The sequence below is a fragment of the Pseudochaenichthys georgianus genome, chromosome 20 (genome assembly GCF_902827115.2).
Source record: "Pseudochaenichthys georgianus chromosome 20, fPseGeo1.2, whole genome shotgun sequence".
Classification (NCBI taxonomy): domain Eukaryota; kingdom Metazoa; phylum Chordata; class Actinopteri; order Perciformes; family Channichthyidae; genus Pseudochaenichthys; species Pseudochaenichthys georgianus.
In genome coordinates, this window is record NC_047522.1 from 1,238,723 (window position 1) to 1,259,054 (window position 20,332).

Sequence of the window (20,332 nt, forward strand, 5' to 3'; positions counted from 1 at the left end):
CTATAACTCAAATGCTTGTTCAGCTGTTTCGATGATTGCATATTCGTGCACCTCTGGAACCAAAAATGGAAACAGGCGCGACCTTCTCCCAGCGTGTACACACACTCCCACGGCGCTGTGAGAGCAGAGCGCGGCTGCGTACGCTGACCTGTGTCCGAGTCGGCTTTAAAAGGAAAGGTCACGTCTCATCCACCTGTTGAGGAGCAGACGCCGCGTCACAGCAGCAGGACGAGAACACGTCGTTGTTGGGCACACGAGACGCACTCGGCGTGGACACAGGTATGTGGATACATTGCACACAAAGGTACACATATCACACACACACATCACACACACACACACACACACACACACACACACACACCACACACACACACACACACACACACACACACACACACACACACACACACACACACACACACACACACACACCCCCTTCCTTCTGGGATATGCGGATATGACAGAGCTAAATCCCAGATCACACACAGCAGGTTTCTCTCGCTGCTCGTGCTGTGAAGTTAAGTGTTCGTGTGTCGTGTCTTGATATCGGTCTGGCTGATGTCACGCATGTGGCGCACGTCACATGTCAGACCTGATCCGACCAATAAAGTTTTATCGTATCGTGTCGTCGTGCAAAGAATGGAGACAGGAGCTTTTTCAAGGATTACCAAAACGCTGACGATGCGTAAAGGTTAAAAGCTGACTCCACTTCCACCGAGAGACGCACTGTTCAATGAGGGCGTTCACCCTTTCACCCTGTAATGTGTTTACACAGCACACACACACCCACAGCAGCGTGAACACACAACACACACACACACACACACACACACACACACACACACACACACACACACACACACACACACACACACACACACACACACACACACACACACACACACACACACACACACACGACTCTGCCTCTCTCGCCGCATTCAGAAAATCACTCAAACCCCACCTGTTCAACACCGCATGCAACCTGACCCCCCCCCCCCCCCGCCCTCTCTTCTGTTGTTGTTTGTCTTAAAGGCGGCGTAGGTAATTCACTTCAGAAACACTTGTTATATTCCATGGAATGTTCTGAACATCCGACAGCAATGAATATCTGAAGCGCTTTGACAACAAATCCATAAAAAAAATATCATCAGTGGAAGCCGTGGCGCTGTGAAAAGCTCGACCAATCATGTGAGCCGGCTGAAGTACCTGGATGGCCTACCTGCCTGTCAGCCTTCCATCGGGGCACAGACTTACCTTGTGCCCTCATTGGTCATGTGCGCGTTCGTGTGTGTTGGAGGAGGGGCAGATTTTTTCCGGCTGTGTATTTTCAAATTCTAGCCGCTCGAGCTGGTTTCTCCATTCTCACCTACCCCACCTTTAAAGTATTTTTCTTCGTTTTTAATTCTATCCTCCGTCAAAGCGTCGTTAGAAAAGCGCTATATACAGTAAGTGTCATGTATTATTATTATTACCTGGAAGCAGCTATTTCCACTTTACTCCTGGCGATGGCTGCCGCTCTCTGCGCCGCCTCCACGGCTCGGTCCACCTTCTCTTTGGTTTTGGGGTTTTTAAGAGGAATCAACTGCTTCCTTATTCCACGCACCAGCACGTTATTTTTGTACTTCCCTTCTTCTTTGGTGGCGTCCGGGAAAACCGTGCACCCGTACCCGTGGCGCTTGTTGTTCAGCCATTCCCCCTCGTACTTCATCCCGTTGGATCTCTCCGAAACTCCAAATCCGTTCCGCTTGTCGTTCTTCCACTCGCCCATGTAGGTCTCGGTGGTGGTGGCGTCCACGTGGTCCTCCAGCGGTAAATCCTCGTCCGGCAGCTCTCCGTCCCCGATGGAGATGGTGGAGTTAGCGTCGCTCGAGCTGATGCGACTCATGGCGGCGTCGCTTCTCGCGGAGCTGCGCTTGCTGGAGATGGACGTCCGGGAGTCGGATTTCCGGAGCTGCCGGAGGCTCCCGAACAGCGACCCGCGGCGAAAGAGGCCCTTCTTCTTGGTGACGACCTCGCTGTCGGAGTGGAAGTTCAGCACGAAGCCGCCGCGACTTCCTGCGGGCGCGTCGCCGGGCGAGGAGAGGTCCTGCAGCACGTTGCCGTTGCTCTGCTCGGAGCGAAGCGAGGCCAAGGAGGTGCGCAGAGGAGAGCGGATAACAGTCGCCATGCCGTACGGGACGCTCTGACGCACGCCGTAACCGTGCCGCATCCCCCCCATCCACTGACCCTGATAGGTACCTGAGGAGAGGAGACAGGGGCATCAGATTAGTCACAACTACACCACTTCCTGATGGGGTTTAACTGATTGACCTCATGACCCCTTTGATAAAGCATGGAGTGGGACTTCTTCTCACAAGTTGTTCATGTGAAAACTTTAAAGATAGCAAACTATTTAAATTGTTCATGAAACGAGCAAAGATAACTTCCTGTCCTGCTATGTGAATCATCTTGGAGGAGTTTAACTGAGAAGCTACAGGACGTTATATGTCTGCTTGCTTCGAGGGAACAGCACTATGTGTACATCGATCGCTCACTGATCAGTTCTGACAGTCGGCATCAGCTGGTACGACACAGCGTATAAAGACATCACCACCAACTTTCTTTAACTTTTATCGATTTATTTCGTCTTAATTTATCTTTACTTGAAGGTAAATGGTTAACCTGACTGTTTATCCACTGCTTTAAACAAACTATGAACAACTGTTTATTATTTTTAACTAAATATTTTAGGCTAGCTATTTACGGAAAGGGTTAACAGCCACTGTGTATCCTACCATACTCATCATTTGAACTTTACTTTTAGCTTTAACTTCTGTGCTCAATTCTAAGTTTACATGTTACGCTATATATTCTCTAAATGAAATCAACATGTCCATTTGCTTTTAAATACATTTAGCTACTTCAAGTGCCACTGATAACATCAGATTATTGGATTATCTCAGTAGCTTAATTTATTATACGAATGCTTTCAACTCGTACCAGCGTAGAATCAACCTTTTAAGTTTAAGTTTAATTCTCATGAAGACGGTTTGCCTGCTTCCTCCGCAGGTCTCTGGCCGGTATCCTCCGCAGCAGTCTCTGAGAGGAGCCTTGCAGCGGAGTCTGTCGGCTAATGAAATGTTTTCTCTCCTTGCCTTCAGATCTGGGACTGCGAGCGTAACTAACTCGATCACAGAGATTTGATTAAGGTACAGATACGGCGGATCACTTGGGATGAATGTGAATCACTCAGCTCGGGGCCTATTTTCAGGCGGCCAATAACTCCCCCACGGACAGCCGCCGCTCGTCTGTGACGACGAGGAGTCGCTGTGAGTCGCATAATGAGAGGAATACTTCATTAATGCGCCGCTGAGCCCAGTGAGCATGTGCCGTCCTACCGCAGCTTCTTCAGAGCGTCGTATTACAGCCGTGATCCGAGTAATAAGAAAGGCCCGTTAAGCCGGCGCTCCAATCTCATTGAGGAATACAATTAAATAATCCATAATGGGGAGATTCACAGAGAGAGCGATACGCGAGGCGGGCAGGACCGGGCGAGGATCAACAGGGCGAGATTAACAGGCTGGCTCTGCGCTGGGTGACCCTGCAGATCGACTTATCAGGATGTTCGGGGTCAGACAGCCAGATGTTCTGCCTCTGGATCAGCTGATTGCACAAGCCAGACCCTCTGCAGCCATCATATGTGAGGCCTTTACTGCGCAGCATACGGCCCCCGTCAGGAGAGGATGCTCACAAGTCGCCCAAAGACTTAAGAGGTTTCATAACCAGGCTGTTTGTGAACACACAGGTCTTTGTGCAGGCTGGGACACACACGTCCACTGACCTCTCGCTTGGATCACAGATATATGGGTTTTCAGCACACTGGAAAGCTCTTAAGTTTAAAAAGTGATGGAGGAAATCAGAAAATGCATCCAAGGTGTATAAACAATAAATAAATAATTTTTTATTTATTTAATTTTGAATTGTGAATTTTGAATGTCCATGTTTGTACTAGTGTTTTCCTTCTTAAAATGTTTTTTAAATATGTTTGAGATGTGGTTGAGCAGGGTGTACTTTAGTTTTTAGTGTCAGGATGGAACCCTTGTATTTTTCTCTGCAAACAGAATCTACCTACGGGTACAAATAAATAACCTGAACCTGAACCTGATGCACAATATATATATAGTACCAATACTATTCATAAACATAATGTATTTGGGAGTAGATGGGGATGCATAAACAAGTTGTTTACAATGGCATTATAGGGTCAGTCTCGATTGCCTTCTATCTGCAGACCAAGCCGTATTATTGGGTATTTAATACAGTCTTATATGTCGATGTTGCAGTGTAACAATAAATGCAATTTCTTTGTTTTCCTTGCGTTAACAATATGTCAGTTCGAGTTATGGGATATCCAATCCCACGTTGCAGGTGTGCATGAGAAGCTGCATGTTTTAAAACCACAATAAAGTGAAGTTACAGGTTATCTTATTGGTATAACACATGAGGACCAGGTAAGTATTGGCTTAAAAGATGGTGCATCCCGAGTGAAAACACCTCTGAACTATCTTTATTTATCTCAAATCAATCTTTGGAGATGTTAGCATTCATTCAAAAGCTTCACTTGAGGTGTGTCATTGCAGCTGAATGTGAAATGAAGGAGGCGGAGGTGATACTCTGGCTATTATTGGCTCCAAACAGACTGATTTGCTCTGATTTCAAACTATCCGGGGCATGGTGCCACCCCCCCCCCCCCCCCTCTGTCATATGAGCAGCAACCGGTAGCTGCCACACGAGAGGAGCATTGGAAGAGGAGAGGAACCATTACATGAATCTGTATCAGCGCGTAAACACAGCCGGGTGATCAGAAAGAAGTCGTATTTGAGGAGGGGGGGGGGGTGCTTGACCACTGCGCAGTGCGCCATATCAACACAGATCATATCAGGCTCATAATGCATCTCCATGAGCATCCTCACATCAGCTGTTAAAGCGACACACACACACACACACACACACACACACACACACACACACACACACACACACACACACACACACACACACACACACATTACGGATGTCTCACCGCCATCTCCGTAGGTCTCGATCCCGTACCCGTCCTGCAGCCCGTTGCTCCAGGTGCCATCGAATCTCGCAGGTGTGTTGTGGCTCTGGCGGATCCCGTATCTCCCTTTAAAGCCATGACTCCACTCCCCGCGGTACATCCACTTCCCCTTATTCTCCACACCGAGTCCATGTCGCTTCCCCTGGGACCAGTAGCCCCGGTAGGTGTTCCCGCTGGGCCAGGTGTACACCCCCACTATCTCGAATCCGTGCGACCAGGACCCCGCGTACTCGCCCTGGCCCTTGGGTCCGGTGCAGATGCCGTGTCCGTGGGCTTTTCCATCCTCCCACCCCCCGCAGTAAGTGCCACCGTCGTCGAAGTCAAACCTTCCGCCCGTCATTCAGAGTCAGGATCCAGGTGAGATGCACAGGACGATCCGACCAGAGGGTGACCACTGGAAGGGGCAGAAACAGAGAGCAGGGTGAGGCTGGACGTCCACATGCGTAACGGCGCGGGAAGGTGGTTTTTTTTTTTACCGGAGGCGCACGCCGGGTTCTCCGCTGTGTGCTGCTGTCTCCCCCCTCTCTCACCCACTGATCAGAGGGAGAGAGAGGAGGCCAGTCGCTGCGAGGAGAGACACTGGTCCAATCGCAACGTCAAGATACAAGCACCTCCCCCTTTTAACTCTATACCTCCCCCCTCAGGGAAGAGCCAAAGCCTCCCTCTCTTAAATGTTTTTACTTTCAATTCTCACATTACAATTCCTCTTAATACTCAAATAATTGTAATATTTGTTTGTGATAGGTTTATGATACTCTTGTAAGCCATAGTTACACATTAATCCCCATGACAATACTTTATAACGGCAGTTTTACAGAATAATAAACATTACTGTTTGATTGCATTCCCAAGGTTTTGACTACAAGATATGTAATTAGAGGAACACTAGTGCATCTTGGGATATTTGGAAAGTCTTCTTACTGTCAGGAGGCAACACAGTGTGTGTTGCAGTGAGTGGGTGCACCGCGTGTTAGGGTTATGATTGCAAAAGCCCACGTGACTTCAAAATGACTCATTAAGAATACACATATAAATGGGAAGCAGTGATACATGTTGGATTTATGGTCCTGTTATGTTCCTAAATAATATAATACTATTGTTAGAATGTATTGTATGTCTTTAATTTTGTATTTTACTTTTTGTATTTATTTAATCTTTTATTTAGCAGGGACAATGCACAGTCAAATGTATCAAGCGTATCAGTGCCAGATTTAACGTTAAGCTCATTTCCATCCGCAGTCCCTCACATAAAACACTTAAAGGTGGTAAGTTTGAGAAACCGGCTCGAGATACACTTGTTGTTATATTCCATGGAATGCTCTGAACATCCCGATGGCAATGAATATCTGAAGTGCTTTGACAAAAATCCATTAAAAAATGTCATCTGTAGAAGCCGTGATACTGTAAAAAGTACAACCAATCCGTTTAGCCGGCCTGGCTGAAGTAACTGGATGGCCTACCTGCCTGTCAGCCTCCCATCACAAACTTATCTCGTGCCCTCATTGGTCATGTGCGCGTTCGTGTGTGTTGGAGGAGGGGCTCTGTGAGGAAGTGGCAGATTTGTTCCGGCTGTGTATTTTTTATGAGGGCACGAGATAACTTTGTGCAGGTTGTACAGGGCAGTACTTTGTAGTTGTACTTTTTACAGTATCACTGCTTCTACAGATGACGTTTTTATGGATTTTTGTCAAAGCACTTCAGATATTCATTGCTATCGGGATGTTAAGAGCATTCCATGGAATATAACAACAAGTGTATCTCGAGCCGGTTTCTCAAACTTACCTACCCCACCTTTAAGACAATTACATTTTACAAACATAGCAAAAACAAAATACATGATGTGCAAAAAGTGAAAAAGAGCAAGAGCAGCATACACAAGTATTTATGACATGGTATACAATATAGCAGCAACGGCATATTAAGTGCAAGAGAAGATACAAGAGCTACCTAAAGTGCGAGAGGAGATACCCTGTGTTAAAGTGCATTTAGCGGTGATGGCACGTCTGTTTGTTTCAGTCCATGTAAACAATTATTAAAAAAAACACGTACTTTTAAAAGACTGAAAATGGTCAAAGCTCAATAAATTGTGTTTTTCAAGGATGGTGGTAAGAATTTGGCTTTCTGTTTAAATGTGTTTAAGATTAATTTTATAATTGTTTTTATCTTTTTAACTTGTTATACTGTTTTTAAATATACAATCCTACATATTTGATATAAGCTGTGTTATAGCTGTGAATGTAAATGAATGTTGTTGTACTATTATTGTTTCATATAAATGGATCTAAGCCTTGAAGAAAAGACAATGTTATGTATGATTAACTTTTAATATAATACCTCTCACCAGCTGATGATCAAAACAGTTGCTCTCACTTTGAAGAAATGGAGAACAGCGACCCCTGCTGTCCAGATGCATGTACTTCAAAGCTGGAGCGGGTAAATATTAAAATAGTCAAATGTTTAAAATCTGTAATGTGAAAGTGTAGACATGTGCTCTTATATTTAGTTTGTAAAGGTATTAAAAAATATATATTGCCTACATTTTCTATTTAGTTATTATTAATTGTAGTATATTACCTCTTTTTTAATAGAAATACACAGTTTTGTTTTAGTTTCCTTAGCCTATTGCGAAATACATTTCTATTTAAAACGGGTTTTTTTAAAAGCAGATTTAACAATGAGCCTGTACACATGGAGTATTGTCGTCCCCTGTTTTGTGTTTTCTTGTTTTTGCTACCTATGTACTTGTGTGTATTCAAAAAACGAAAGAAAGCAGGTGTAATTCCCCTCCCCGCCAGCAGGGGGCGTTTGATTCGTTCACCGTTCTCCTCTCTCTCGTCCCTCACACACACTAACAGAGAAAATGGCGTCTGAAACCACTCCTGGAACCCAAGACGGGACAGCCTCTCTGATAAAGAAGCTTCCAGAACAAGATGGACATCGGGAATGTTCCTCAGTGGCCGAACAAAGAGGGAACCAACTCACTTTGTACCACTGGACCCAGTCCTTTAACTCCCAGAAGGTGAGGGTCTTCTTCGCTTCAGCACCTCTGCAGGGGACAGCTCTCTTCTAAGAAGTCCAATTAAATCCTTCTGTGTTTTCAAACCATTAGACATAGTGTCATTAGTGTGAGGACATGTAGATATTTATACATCTTAGTTACATGTGAACACTGCCATTGTGTCTCTTGGGTAAACTGTTGTCTCATTGAAGAGAATTCATACTTTATTGATTGTCAAATCTCACTCTTTTTTTAATTTCAGCACCACTGAAGGGGACAGCTCCTCAATTAGGATTCATTAGATCTATAGTTTCATCTTTACGGTGTTACTTATAATTATTCATGTTTGTCTGGAAAGCTGTAGATATTCAGACATCTTAGTTACATGTGAACACTGCTATTGCTCCTGATGGACACATCTGTACTTTATTGCAGACATATTCTCAGACTTGGCCTCAGACTTGGCCTCAGACCTGAGCCTGTTTTTCAGAACATGTTAAGAACATGAATCTTTAGTATACCTCTAAATAAATGTCCACTTTCTTGTGAAGATGTACAATTTAGTAATACTAACTTATACTTCATGTTAATGGCACTGATTACTGTATACTTTTATAGTCGTTTTTACTTTTAGACGTTGAAAGGGTCTTGTAGGGAGATAGCTATGTGTGTTGTTTTTAATTGTTATATTAATACTTATGTTACTTTGTTTATTTAAATGCATTTCTTTTTATACCACCGCATGGTTTATCTGTCTTTTTAAAATTGCAACATGTGAGAAGAAGTATTTTTTATAGTGTATTTACATTATCTGTCTTGTAATAGTAATTTGTGAGAAATGTAAATATTACGTACGCTATAATTTAAGAGCAATAATTGTAGGAACAAGGAGACGTTATCATCCATTATCTGTCTTGTAATAGTAATTTGTGAGGAACTTAAATACGTACGCTATCCTCGTGAATGAACAGAAGCACTCAGTGTAGGAACAAGGAGGTGAAACCGTATCCTTCGTGTGCTTCCTTGTTCTCTGCAGGTGCGTCTGGCCATCGCCGAGAAGGGTCTTCGCTGTGAGGAATACGATGTGAGCTTGCCGCTCAGCGAACACAACGAGCCGTGGTTTATGCACCTGAACCCGACCGGGGAGGTGCCCGTGCTGTTGCACGAAGAACAGATCCTCTGCGACCCCGTGCACATCATGGACTACCTGGAGCTCACCTTCACTGAGGGTGAGAGGACACACACCTTAAGGACACTGAGGGTGAGAGGACACACACCTTAAGGACACTGAGGGTGAGAGGACACACACCTTAAGGACACTGAGGGTGAGAGGACACACACCTTAAGGACACTGAGGGTGAGAGAACACACACACCTTAAGGACACTGAGGGTGAGAGGACACACACCTTAAGGACACTGAGGGTGAGAGGACACACACCTTAAGGACACTGAGGGTGAGAGGACACACACCTTAAGGACACTGAGGGTGAGAGGACACACACCTTAAGGACACTGAGGGTGAGAGGACACACACCTTAAGGACACTGAGGATGAGAGGACACACACCTTAAGGACACTGAGGGTGAGAGGACACACACCTTAAGGACACTGAGGGTGAGAGGACACACACCTTAAGGACACTGAGGGTGAGAGGACACACACCTTAAGGACACTGAGGGTGAGAGGACACACACACCTTAAGGACACTGAGGGTGAGAGGACACACACCTTAAGGACACTGAGGGTGAGAGGACACACACCTTAAGGACACTGAGGGTGAGAGGACACACACACCTTAAGGACACTGAGGGTGAGAGGACACACACCTTAAGGACACTGAGGGTGAGAGGACACACACCTTAAGGACACTGAGGGTGAGAGGACACACACCTTAAGGACACTGAGGGTGAGAGGACACACACCTTAAGGACACTGAGGGTGAGAGGACACACACCTTAAGGACACTGAGGATGAGAGGACACACACCTTAAGGACACTGAGGGTGAGAGGACACACACCTTAAGGACACTGAGGGTGAGAGGACACACACCTTAAGGACACTGAGGGTGAGAGGACACACACCTTAAGGACACTGAGGGTGAGAGGACACACACCTTAAGGACACTGAGGGTGAGAGGACACACACCTTAAGGACACTGAGGGTGAGAGGACACACACCTTAAGGACACTGAGGGTGAGAGGACACACACCTTAAGGACACTGAGGGTGAGAGGACACACACCTTAAGGACACTGAGGGTGAGAGGACACACACCTTAAGGACACTGAGGGTGAGAGGACACACACCTTAAGGACACTGAGGGTGAGAGGACACACACCTTAAGGACACTGAGGGTGAGAGGACACACACCTTAAGGACACTGAGGGTGAGAGGACACACACCTTAAGGACACTGAGGGTGAGAGGACACACACCTTAAGGACACTGAGGGTGAGAGGACACACACCTTAAGGACACTGAGGGTGAGAGGACACACACCTTAAGGACACTGAGGGTGAGAGGACACACACCTTAAGGACACTGAGGGTGAGAGGACACACACCTTAAGGACACTGAGGGTGAGAGGACACACACACCTTAAGGACACTGAGGGTGAGAGGACACACACCTTAAGGACACTGAGGGTGAGAGGACACACACCTTAAGGACACTGAGGGTGAGAGGACACACACCTTAAGGACACTGAGGGTGAGAGGACACACACCTTAAGGACACTGAGGGTGAGAGGACACACACCTTAAGGACACTGAGGGTGAGAGGACACACACCTTAAGGACACTGAGGGTGAGAGGACACACACCTTAAGGACACTGAGGGTGAGAGGACACACACCTTAAGGACACTGAGGGTGAGAGGACACACACCTTAAGGACACTGAGGGTGAGAGGACACACACCTTAAGGACACTGAGGGTGAGAGGACACACACACCTTAAGGACACTGAGGGTGAGAGGACACACACCTTAAGGACACTGAGGGTGAGAGGACACACACCTTAAGGACACTGAGGGTGAGAGGACACACACCTTAAGGACACTGAGGGTGAGAGGACACACACCTTAAGGACACTGAGGGTGAGAGGACACACACCTTAAGGACACTGAGGGTGAGAGGACACACACCTTAAGGACACTGAGGGTGAGAGGACACACACCTTAAGGACACTGAGGGTGAGAGGACACACACCTTAAGGACACTGAGGGTGAGAGGACACACACCTTAAGGACACTGAGGGTGAGAGGACACACACCTTAAGGACACTGAGGGTGAGAGGACACACACCTTAAGGACACTGAGGGTGAGAGGACACACACCTTAAGGACACTGAGGGTGAGAGGACACACACCTTAAGGACACTGAGGGTGAGAGGACACACACCTTAAGGACACTGAGGGTGAGAGGACACACACCTTAAGGACACTGAGGGTGAGAGGACACACACACCTTAAGGACACTGAGGGTGAGAGGACACACACCTTAAGGACACTGAGGGTGAGAGGACACACACCTTAAGGACACTGAGGGTGAGAGGACACACACCCTTAAGGACACTGAGGGTGAGAGGACACACACCTTAAGGACACTGAGGGTGAGAGGACACACACCTTAAGGACACTGAGGGTGAGAGGACACACACCTTAAGGACACTGAGGGTGAGAGGACACACACCTTAAGGACACTGAGGGTGAGAGGACACACACCTTAAGGACACTCAGAGTGAGAGGACACACACACCTTAAGGACACTGAGGGTGAGAGGACACACACCTTAAGGACACTGAGGGTGAGAGGACACACACCTTAAGGACACTGAGGGTGAGAGGACACACACCTTAAGGACACTGAGGGTGAGAGGACACACACCTTAAGGACACTGAGGGTGAGAGGACACACACCTTAAGGACACTGAGGGTGAGAGGACACACACCTTAAGGACACTGAGGGTGAGAGGACACACACCTTAAGGACACTGAGGGTGAGAGGACACACACCTTAAGGACACTGAGGGTGAGAGGACACACACCTTAAGGACACTGAGGGTGAGAGGACACACACACCTTAAGGACACTGAGGGTGAGAGGACACACACACCTTAAGGACACTGAGGGTGAGAGGACACACACCTTAAGGACACTGAGGGTGAGAGGACACACACCTTAAGGACACTGAGGGTGAGAGGACACACACACCTTAAGGACACTGAGGGTGAGAGGACACACACCTTAAGGACACTGAGGGTGAGAGGACACACACCTTAAGGACACTGAGGGTGAGAGGACACACACCTTAAGGACACTGAGGGTGAGAGGACACACACCTTAAGGACACTGAGGGTGAGAGGACACACACCTTAAGGACACTGAGGGTGAGAGGACACACACCTTAAGGACACTGAGGGTGAGAGGACACACACCTTAAGGACACTGAGGGTGAGAGGACACACACCTTAAGGACACACACAGGGTACAGGGTGGGCTCGTTCAGACGGTGCTTTTCTTTAGTGTTTCCATTATGATTTGTTTTGTCTTGCTTTCATTTCTTTATTTCCCGTTCTCTCTTGGTTCGCCCTGACCCATCGTAGCTTTGTTCTTTCTCATCAAGTCGCCATCAGAGGAGAACGGCTGGTAAGCATCGATCGAGCACTTGTGGCCTTTGTGTTGTCTTTTCTTTGACTTTGTGTAAAACCACTTCCTGTTAGAAACTCTCCCTCGTCCCCGGCTTCAGCCTCAGGACCCGCGTGTCTGGGGTCCTCTCCAGAAGGGAGTCATCACATACAGAGACTAGTTCCTGAGCAGTGTCCTTCACATGCTGATATCAAGAGAGGGAACAGAAAGCAGTATTCAATGTTTACTTCAGATTAGCTCCACGTCAGAAATGAGCATGCTTGATGTCTCTCTCCATAGAGGCTGAGTCATCATGTTTAATCACATACAGTAGCTATCAAAAAGACAGATCTCTTCATTGTTAGGGCCCTCGAGAGTAGAACGCAGCGAGCGGCAAGAGAGGGGATAGTAATCAAAAGAGAGTCAAGCAACAGCGCACGAGAAAGGCGAGAGAGGAGACGAGAGCGTAAGATCGAGCGAGAAAGCTATAACGTCGACATGTAGCAGACTACGTCTGCTCGCCTCTATCGCTCTTACTCTATCTCTCTCCATCGCTCTATATCTCCGCGCTCTAGCTCTCTCTCTCTCTCTCTCTCTCTCTCTCTCCCTCTCTCTCTCTCTGCAGAAGGCACGCCCCGGCTGATCCCTGAGGAGGGCAGTGCGTACTTCATCAGGGTGCAGCACTACAGAGAGCTGCTGGACTCCCTTCAGATGGACGCCTACACCCACGGGTGCCTCCTCCACCCCGAGATCACCGTGGACTCGCACATACCGGCCTACGCTGCCACCTGCATACGGAGTAAGACACGCTGTGATGCGCTCGAGCAGATCTATAGAGCTGTGTTGCTGCAGCATTCATTCAAGATGCAAGGCTTGTATTGCCATGTGTCCAGACTGTAGCTGCAGTGTAGACGTATCGACCTGAGGTCACAGGCTCCTCCCACAGAGCAACATGCAGACCTGAGGTCACAGGCTCCTCCCACAGAGCAACATGCAGACCTGAGGTCACAGGCTCCTCCCACAGAGCAGCATGCAGACCTGAGGTCACAGGCTCCTCCCACAGAGCAACATGCAGACCTGAGGTCACAGGCTCCTCCCACAGAGCAACATGCAGACCTGAGGTCACAGGCTCCTCCCACAGAGCAACATGCAGACCTGAGGTCACAGGCTCCTCCCACAGGGCAACATGCAGACCTGAGGTCACAGGCTCCTCCCACAGGGCAGCATGCAGACCTGAGGTCACAGGCTCCTCCCACAGAGCAACATGCAGACCTGAGGTCACAGGCTCCTCCCACAGAGCAGCATGCAGACCTGAGGTCACAGGCTCCTCCCACAGAGCAACATGCAGACCTGAGGTCACAGGCTCCTCCCACAGAGCAGCATGCAGACCTGAGGTCACAGGCTCCTCCCACAGAGCAACATGCAGACACACACAGATTGGACACGGACTACAAAGAGAGGCTAAACAGCGTTGTAGTCGGTGTGGACACTCGTACTGCGTAGCCTCGTCGAATGGTACTTTCTCAGTATCGCTAAGCATCTTTTATATATCTTCTGTTCGTGGGGAACTCTGCCTTTATGACTGACTACAGGGAAATAGGTTCGGTTGCATCGAGTGGATGTAACCCAGGGATACACAATCTGATCAAATATATATGGACTTTTAATGTGATTTCTCTACCCCATTAGACTAACATGATGCTGTGTGTGTGTGTGTGTGTGTGTGTGTGTGTGTGTGTGTGTCTGTGTGTATGTCTGTGTGTGTGTCTGTCTGTCTGTGTGTGTGTGTGTATGTATGTCTGTCTGTCTGTATGTGTGTGTATGTCTGTGTCTGTCTGTCTGTGTCTGTCTGTCTGTCTGTCTGTCTGTGTGTGTCTGTCTGTCTGTCTGTCTGTCTGTCTGTCTGTCTGTGTGTGTGTGTGTCTGTGTGTGTGTGTGTGTGTGTCTGTGTGTCTGTCTGTGTGTGTGTCTGTCTGTCTGTGTGTGTGTGTGTCTGTCTGTCTGTCTGTCTGTCTGTGTGTGTCTGTCTGTGTCTGTCTGTCTGTCTGTCTGTCTGTCTGTCTGTCTGTGTCTGTCTGTCTGTCTGTCTGTCTGTCTGTCTGTCTGTCTGTCTGTCTGTCTGTCTGTCTGTCTGTCTGTCTGTCTGTCTGTCTGTCTGTCTGTGTGTGTGTGTGTGTGTGTGTGTGTGTGTGTGGTGTGTGTGTGTGTGTGTGTGTGTGTGTGTGTGTGTGTGTGTGTGTGTGTGTGTGTGTGTGGTGTGTGTGTGTGTGTGTGTGTGTGTGTGTGTGTGTGTGTGTGTGGTGTGTGTGTGTGTGTGTGTGTGTGTGTGTGTGTGTGTGTGTGTGTGTGTGTGTGTGTGTGACAGCACAAATCGGAAACACTCAGTCTGAGCTGAAGAAGCTGGCGGAGCAGCACCCGGACCTTAAAGACGCGTACGTTGCAAAACAAAGGCGCCTGAAAGTAAGTTATTTAACTTATCATAACATCAATACTACGATAAGTTCGCCGAGCGCTGAGTACGACGAGCTGCTGTGTTTTGGAATGAAACGGCCGTAGCTCAATATGTTCATGATGGAAACCAGGAGGACTGATGCTTTTCCGTCTGACCGTGTCCCTGCAGTCGAAGCTGTTTGACCACGACAACATGAAGCACCTGAAGAAGCTTCTGGATGAGCTGGAGGGCGTGATGGACCAGGTGGAGACGGAGCTGCAGAGGCGCGGGGAGGAGACGCCAGGTACTCCGTCCGACTGACACCGTGTGTATTCACAGCAGGGGGTCCGGACTCCTTTAGGGCCACATACAGAACGATAGACGAAGGGCCGGGCCGCTCGCTCGAGGGGTATCGCCTCGTACGTTCTGGTGTAAGTCGGAAAAGTCAGTCCAATGGTAAAGGACTCTTGATACTTGAGAGGGTTTCATTTATCTTCTGAGCAGCTCATTCCTTAAAACAGAAGCTTCGGATCGAGAGGAAATATTTCAAGGTTGTATTAGAACATGTTTAAAACTTTAATTTATTTGAAAATTGGATATATGAACACATGAATACTGTGTTAGAACACTTGTTAGACGCTTGTATCCATAGCAACTCACATACTCAGTACTGTGGACGATCCCCACAGGAGACATTTGGGGTCTCAGGGACACAACGAACATGCTGACTGCAGTGGGGTTTGAACCTGTGCCCCCCTGATCCCAACACCAACGCACACCCACTGCACCCACCACACGCCTCCAAAAATAATAAATAATATATATTTAAGAAGTACAATATAAGACAAGAAGAAGTTTATTATACTTAAGTCATTATACTTTTTGAATTTGCCGAGTGATATTTTCCTCAAAATAGATGTCCCTCCTCTTCGCTCAGCAGACATCTCCCACCTGTCCACATGTCCTCTAGTAGCATGTTGAATGTCCTCTCACGTCTCTTCCTCCTCTTCGCTCAGCAGACATCTCCCACCTGTCCACATGTCCTCTAGCAGCATGTTGAATGTCCTCTCACGTCTCTCCCTCCTCTTCGCTCAGCAGACATCTCCCACCTGTCCACATGTCTTCTAGCAGCATGTTGAATGTCCTCTCACGTCTCTTTCTCCTCCCCTCCCAGAGGAAGGCGGTCCCTCCTGGCTGTGCGGAGACTTCTTCAGCATGGCCGACGTGTCTCTGGCCGTCACCCTGCACCGCCTCAAGTTCCTGGGTCTGTCCCAGCGGTTCTGGGGCGAGGGGACTCGGGTAAATCTGGAGACGTACTACGAGCGAGTGGTTCAGCGGCCGGCCTTCAGGAGGGTGCTCGGACACGTCAACAACATCCTGATCTCCGCCGTGCTTCCCGTGGCGTTCAAAGTGGCGAGGAAGAACGCCCCGATGATCCTCGGCACCACGATGCTCATCGGGGTCCTGGGAGGGGCCGCGTACCTCGCCTTTCTCTGCATGAAGAGGAGGCTGACTGTGTCCTTCTGAGGGAGAAGAGATGGAGCTGCTTTAGGACTGGGAAGTAGATAAAAGACCAGAGAGGGATATGACCATTCTGCAGACTTCAGTACTCTGATTGGCTGCTGGAGGCTCCACCCTCACTGCTGCAATAGATCACCCTGGTAGATGGCACATATATAGGTAATTAGGATGACCGTTAAAACATATTTCTGATTCTGCAGCTTCAAAACAACACGGCTGATGCAATGCATGCTCAGTCAGAAGGTTTGAATACATGAAAAAAAAATACCTTTCCATCTTTGTTAGGCATTGCCAAAATGTCTGATTAATACAAATATGTTGAAGCGTCTTCTCTTATAGCTTGGCAGTTTTTTTTTTTACAAGCCATATAGTTAAATCAGATAATACAGATGTTTATTTATTCCTGAGGAGAATTGTTGTTAGCATTTGCAGAACTAAGCGCCTGAGTGTCAAGAAAAGCGCTACACAAGTGTCATGTATTAAAGAAATATGAATATATATAAAACATATAATTTAAAGAATCTAATAGTTGTTTAGGTAAATTGTATCTGCGCCTGTCAGATAAATATGTAAAAAACATTGAGGTACAGATGTAAATCAATAGCACGTGAATGTCTCAAGAAAGGATATGTTCTGTCTGCAATGCTTTGTCAGCATGACGAGTAGATTATCAGAACGTGCTGTAACTTCTTAGAAATGGGCTGAACTCCACAAAAAGAAGGCGTGGCCATCTTCACGTGGACTTCAATCATAAATTCGTCCTATATGTGCTCCGTCATTTACTATTTCATTGTTGTGCATTTTTGCTTGTTAGAAATGTAAAAAGCAAACGAAGAGACTCTGTGAGCAAACATGCGTCGTCTCGTGTTTTACTGAAGACTCTTTTAACAAAAGCTGAATGCTGTTCAACCAAATGAAACGTCTGTCTCCCTGACAACCTGCTGAGAAAATAAACGGTTGGAAAACTTCCCAACTCAGCAACAGATTCTGTCGTAAAGTATCTTTAAGCGTTTCACAGGGAAACATCAGAAAGAAGAATCACACCTGCAGGCGCACACTGACGTTCAAACCCCTCTTCACAGACGGACAGACAGACGGACGGACGGGCAGACACACACACACACACACACACACACACACACACACACACACACACACACACACACACACACACACACACACACACACACACACACACACACACACACACACACACACACACACACACACACACACACACACACACACACACACACACACACACACACACACACACACACACACACACACACACACACACACACACACACACACACACAGAGAGACAGACAGGCACACACACACACACACACACACACAGAGAGACAGACAGGCACACACACACACACACACACACACACACACACACACACACACACACACACACACACACACACACACACACACACACACACACACACACACACACACACACACACACACAGAGACACAGAGACAGAGACACAGACAGACAGAGACACACACACACACAGACAGACAGACAGACAGACACACACACACACTGGCCCTTGTTTCCAGGGGCTTCGCAGTGTATCAGTCAAAGAAATGCCCGTGTGCACGTGTGAAAGCCACATGTGAGCCGCGCCGTCGGAGGACCAGAGCCTCGCGCCGGTGTGAGCTCGAGAGGGAAAGCAACATGACATCACTTAAGATGCAGGGTTTTATCACACGGGTGTCGCTTTGAGACAGAGAGGTCAAAGACATAAAGTGAGAAGGTATACACTCTGCATTTCAGAGGCAAGTCAGTGAGCTACAATTCAAGTGTTATTGTTCATTTTAGTCACTAAATTTGACTATTTACCAAAAAAACGACCATTTAAACATCTTTACGGATCATTAAATCACTGGTTCTGTGTTTTAATTTATAAAAACACTATAAAATGTATTATATTGAATTGTAACTGTTCTGTAGAGCTTGCTGTGTTGTATTGATAACATTAGGCGACTAATTCTTAATTATATGTCCAAACACTGTAGAAAAAATCATATTTTAGAGAAAAATGCCACATTTACATAAAAGGTGGAAAGGGAATGTTACTTAAATGCACTTTTCCTTTTAAATATATAAACATATATTATTATTAAATTGAGTAATTTAATAATATATGGCCAAATGAACCAAAGCCTTTTCAAAGTCATATTAATGTTGATTTTAAGACACAATAGCTGTGTGTTGGGCTATTTTGGAGATTATTAACTTGCATTGACACTACATTTTATTATTTCAAATAAGAAATGTACAGTTAAAGGTGGGGTAGGTACGTTTGAGAACCCGGCTCGAGATACACTTGTTATATTCCATGGAATGCTCTTAACATCCCGATAGCAATGAATATCTGATATATCCATAAAGACATTTCATCTGTGGAAGCCGTGGCGCTGTAAAAAGCTCGACCAATCATCTGAGCCGGCTAAAGTAACTGGATGGCCTACCTGCCTGTCAGCCTGCCATCTGGGCACAAACTGATCTCGTGCCCTCATTGGTCATGTGCGCGTTCGTGTGTGTTGGAGGAGAGGCTCTGTCAGGAAGGGGCAGATTTCTTCCGGTTGTGTATTTTCAAATTCTAGCCACTCGAGCCGGTTTCTCCCAAATGACCTACTCCACCTTTAATTCAGCATCTGCTTTTAAATTCATTCTTAAAAATGCATTTTTTATGGAATAAATATACAGAAGTGTCCACTAGGGGGCAGTGTTTCCTCAAACAACATGGTGATACAAAGCAGAAAACCATTCATCCCATAATTCACAGGGATAAATGTGTGTTTAAGTACTTGCATATTTAAAAAAAAAGCTGATACTCTTTACACAATCGTTTAGAGCAGGGGTCTTCAACGTTTTTCAGGCCAGGGACCCCCAAACTGATGGAGAGCTGGAGCAGGGACCCCCCTACTATAATGTATGGCATACAATTGTGTTTTATATTAAACGGGGCCTAGTGCCGTGTATAAACATGGCTACTCTATTATTGTACATTCAATACTAAGCTATTCAAATAATACACAGGTTAATATATTCATGTTTTTATTTTAAACATGTGCAAGGTACAGGGTGGCCGTGCCACTGCCATTTATAAACATACATCTTGCACACAACACAGAGACTGAGCTATTACATTAATTCACAGATTTTAACTTTAAACATAGGCTATACATGTAGAAGGGACAGTGAATCCTCAAACCATCTCTCTTGTGCTTGTGGATTTTTTTGGTCGAGTTACAAAACGATCAATTTTTATATATATATAAAGGTATGGTCTTCTCAATAATATCGCAGCGTGCGTCCTTGTGTCTGGGTCCTTAGTAAACTGGGGACTGAATAGGCTCTCGGCCAATCACGGGGAACCTGACAGAGCCAGCGTGTGTCATGCGGCCTCGTGATTGGCACAGCAGCGATAGGGGCGGGTCCTCCCCTTTGTGTACAGGAGGCCTGGTGGGACAGGTCCGGGGTAGTCTCCTGCTGTGACGGCCCCTACACACGGTGGCGTGCGTTGCCGCTTCAACGCTTCTGCCCATTCACTTTGAATGGGGTGACGTCACGATTCGCCGAACTGCATTGCGGGAGCAAAGCGTAGCTTCTCTCGAGGTGCTCGC

General features: G+C 46.9%; 2 protein-coding genes across 3 annotated transcripts in view; one reads left to right on the plus strand and one right to left on the minus strand.

Annotated features, from left to right (window-relative positions):
• The window catches only part of LOC117466013 (junctophilin-1-like), a 17,422-nt gene extending 11,733 nt beyond the window's left edge, over positions 1-5,689 (minus strand). Inside the window, exons 1-2 of the mRNA XM_034109141.1 lie at positions 5,069-5,689; positions 1,479-2,244 (exon numbers count right to left, since the gene is read on the minus strand). Coding sequence (XP_033965032.1) covers positions 1,479-2,244; positions 5,069-5,447 — 1,145 coding nt within the window. The 5' untranslated portion in view covers positions 5,448-5,689. The remainder of the gene's footprint in view (positions 1-1,478; positions 2,245-5,068) is intronic.
• On the plus strand, positions 167-17,658 carry gdap1 (ganglioside induced differentiation associated protein 1). Of its 2 annotated transcripts, XM_034108602.2 has the most exons (8): positions 167-279; positions 7,452-7,540; positions 7,963-8,126; positions 9,142-9,334; positions 13,355-13,528; positions 15,095-15,189; positions 15,350-15,464; positions 16,335-17,658. In XM_034108602.2, exons 2-8 carry the CDS (start codon positions 7,519-7,521, stop codon positions 16,685-16,687), a joined length of 1,116 nt encoding a protein of 371 aa, XP_033964493.1. In that variant the 5' UTR covers positions 167-279; positions 7,452-7,518; the 3' UTR covers positions 16,688-17,658. The 2 variants fall into 2 exon arrangements, with proteins under 2 accessions (XP_033964493.1, XP_033964494.1); XM_034108603.2 differs by lacking the exons at positions 167-279; positions 7,452-7,540 and having other exon boundaries at positions 7,722-8,126.
• The last annotated feature ends 2,674 nt before the right edge of the window (positions 17,659-20,332 follow it).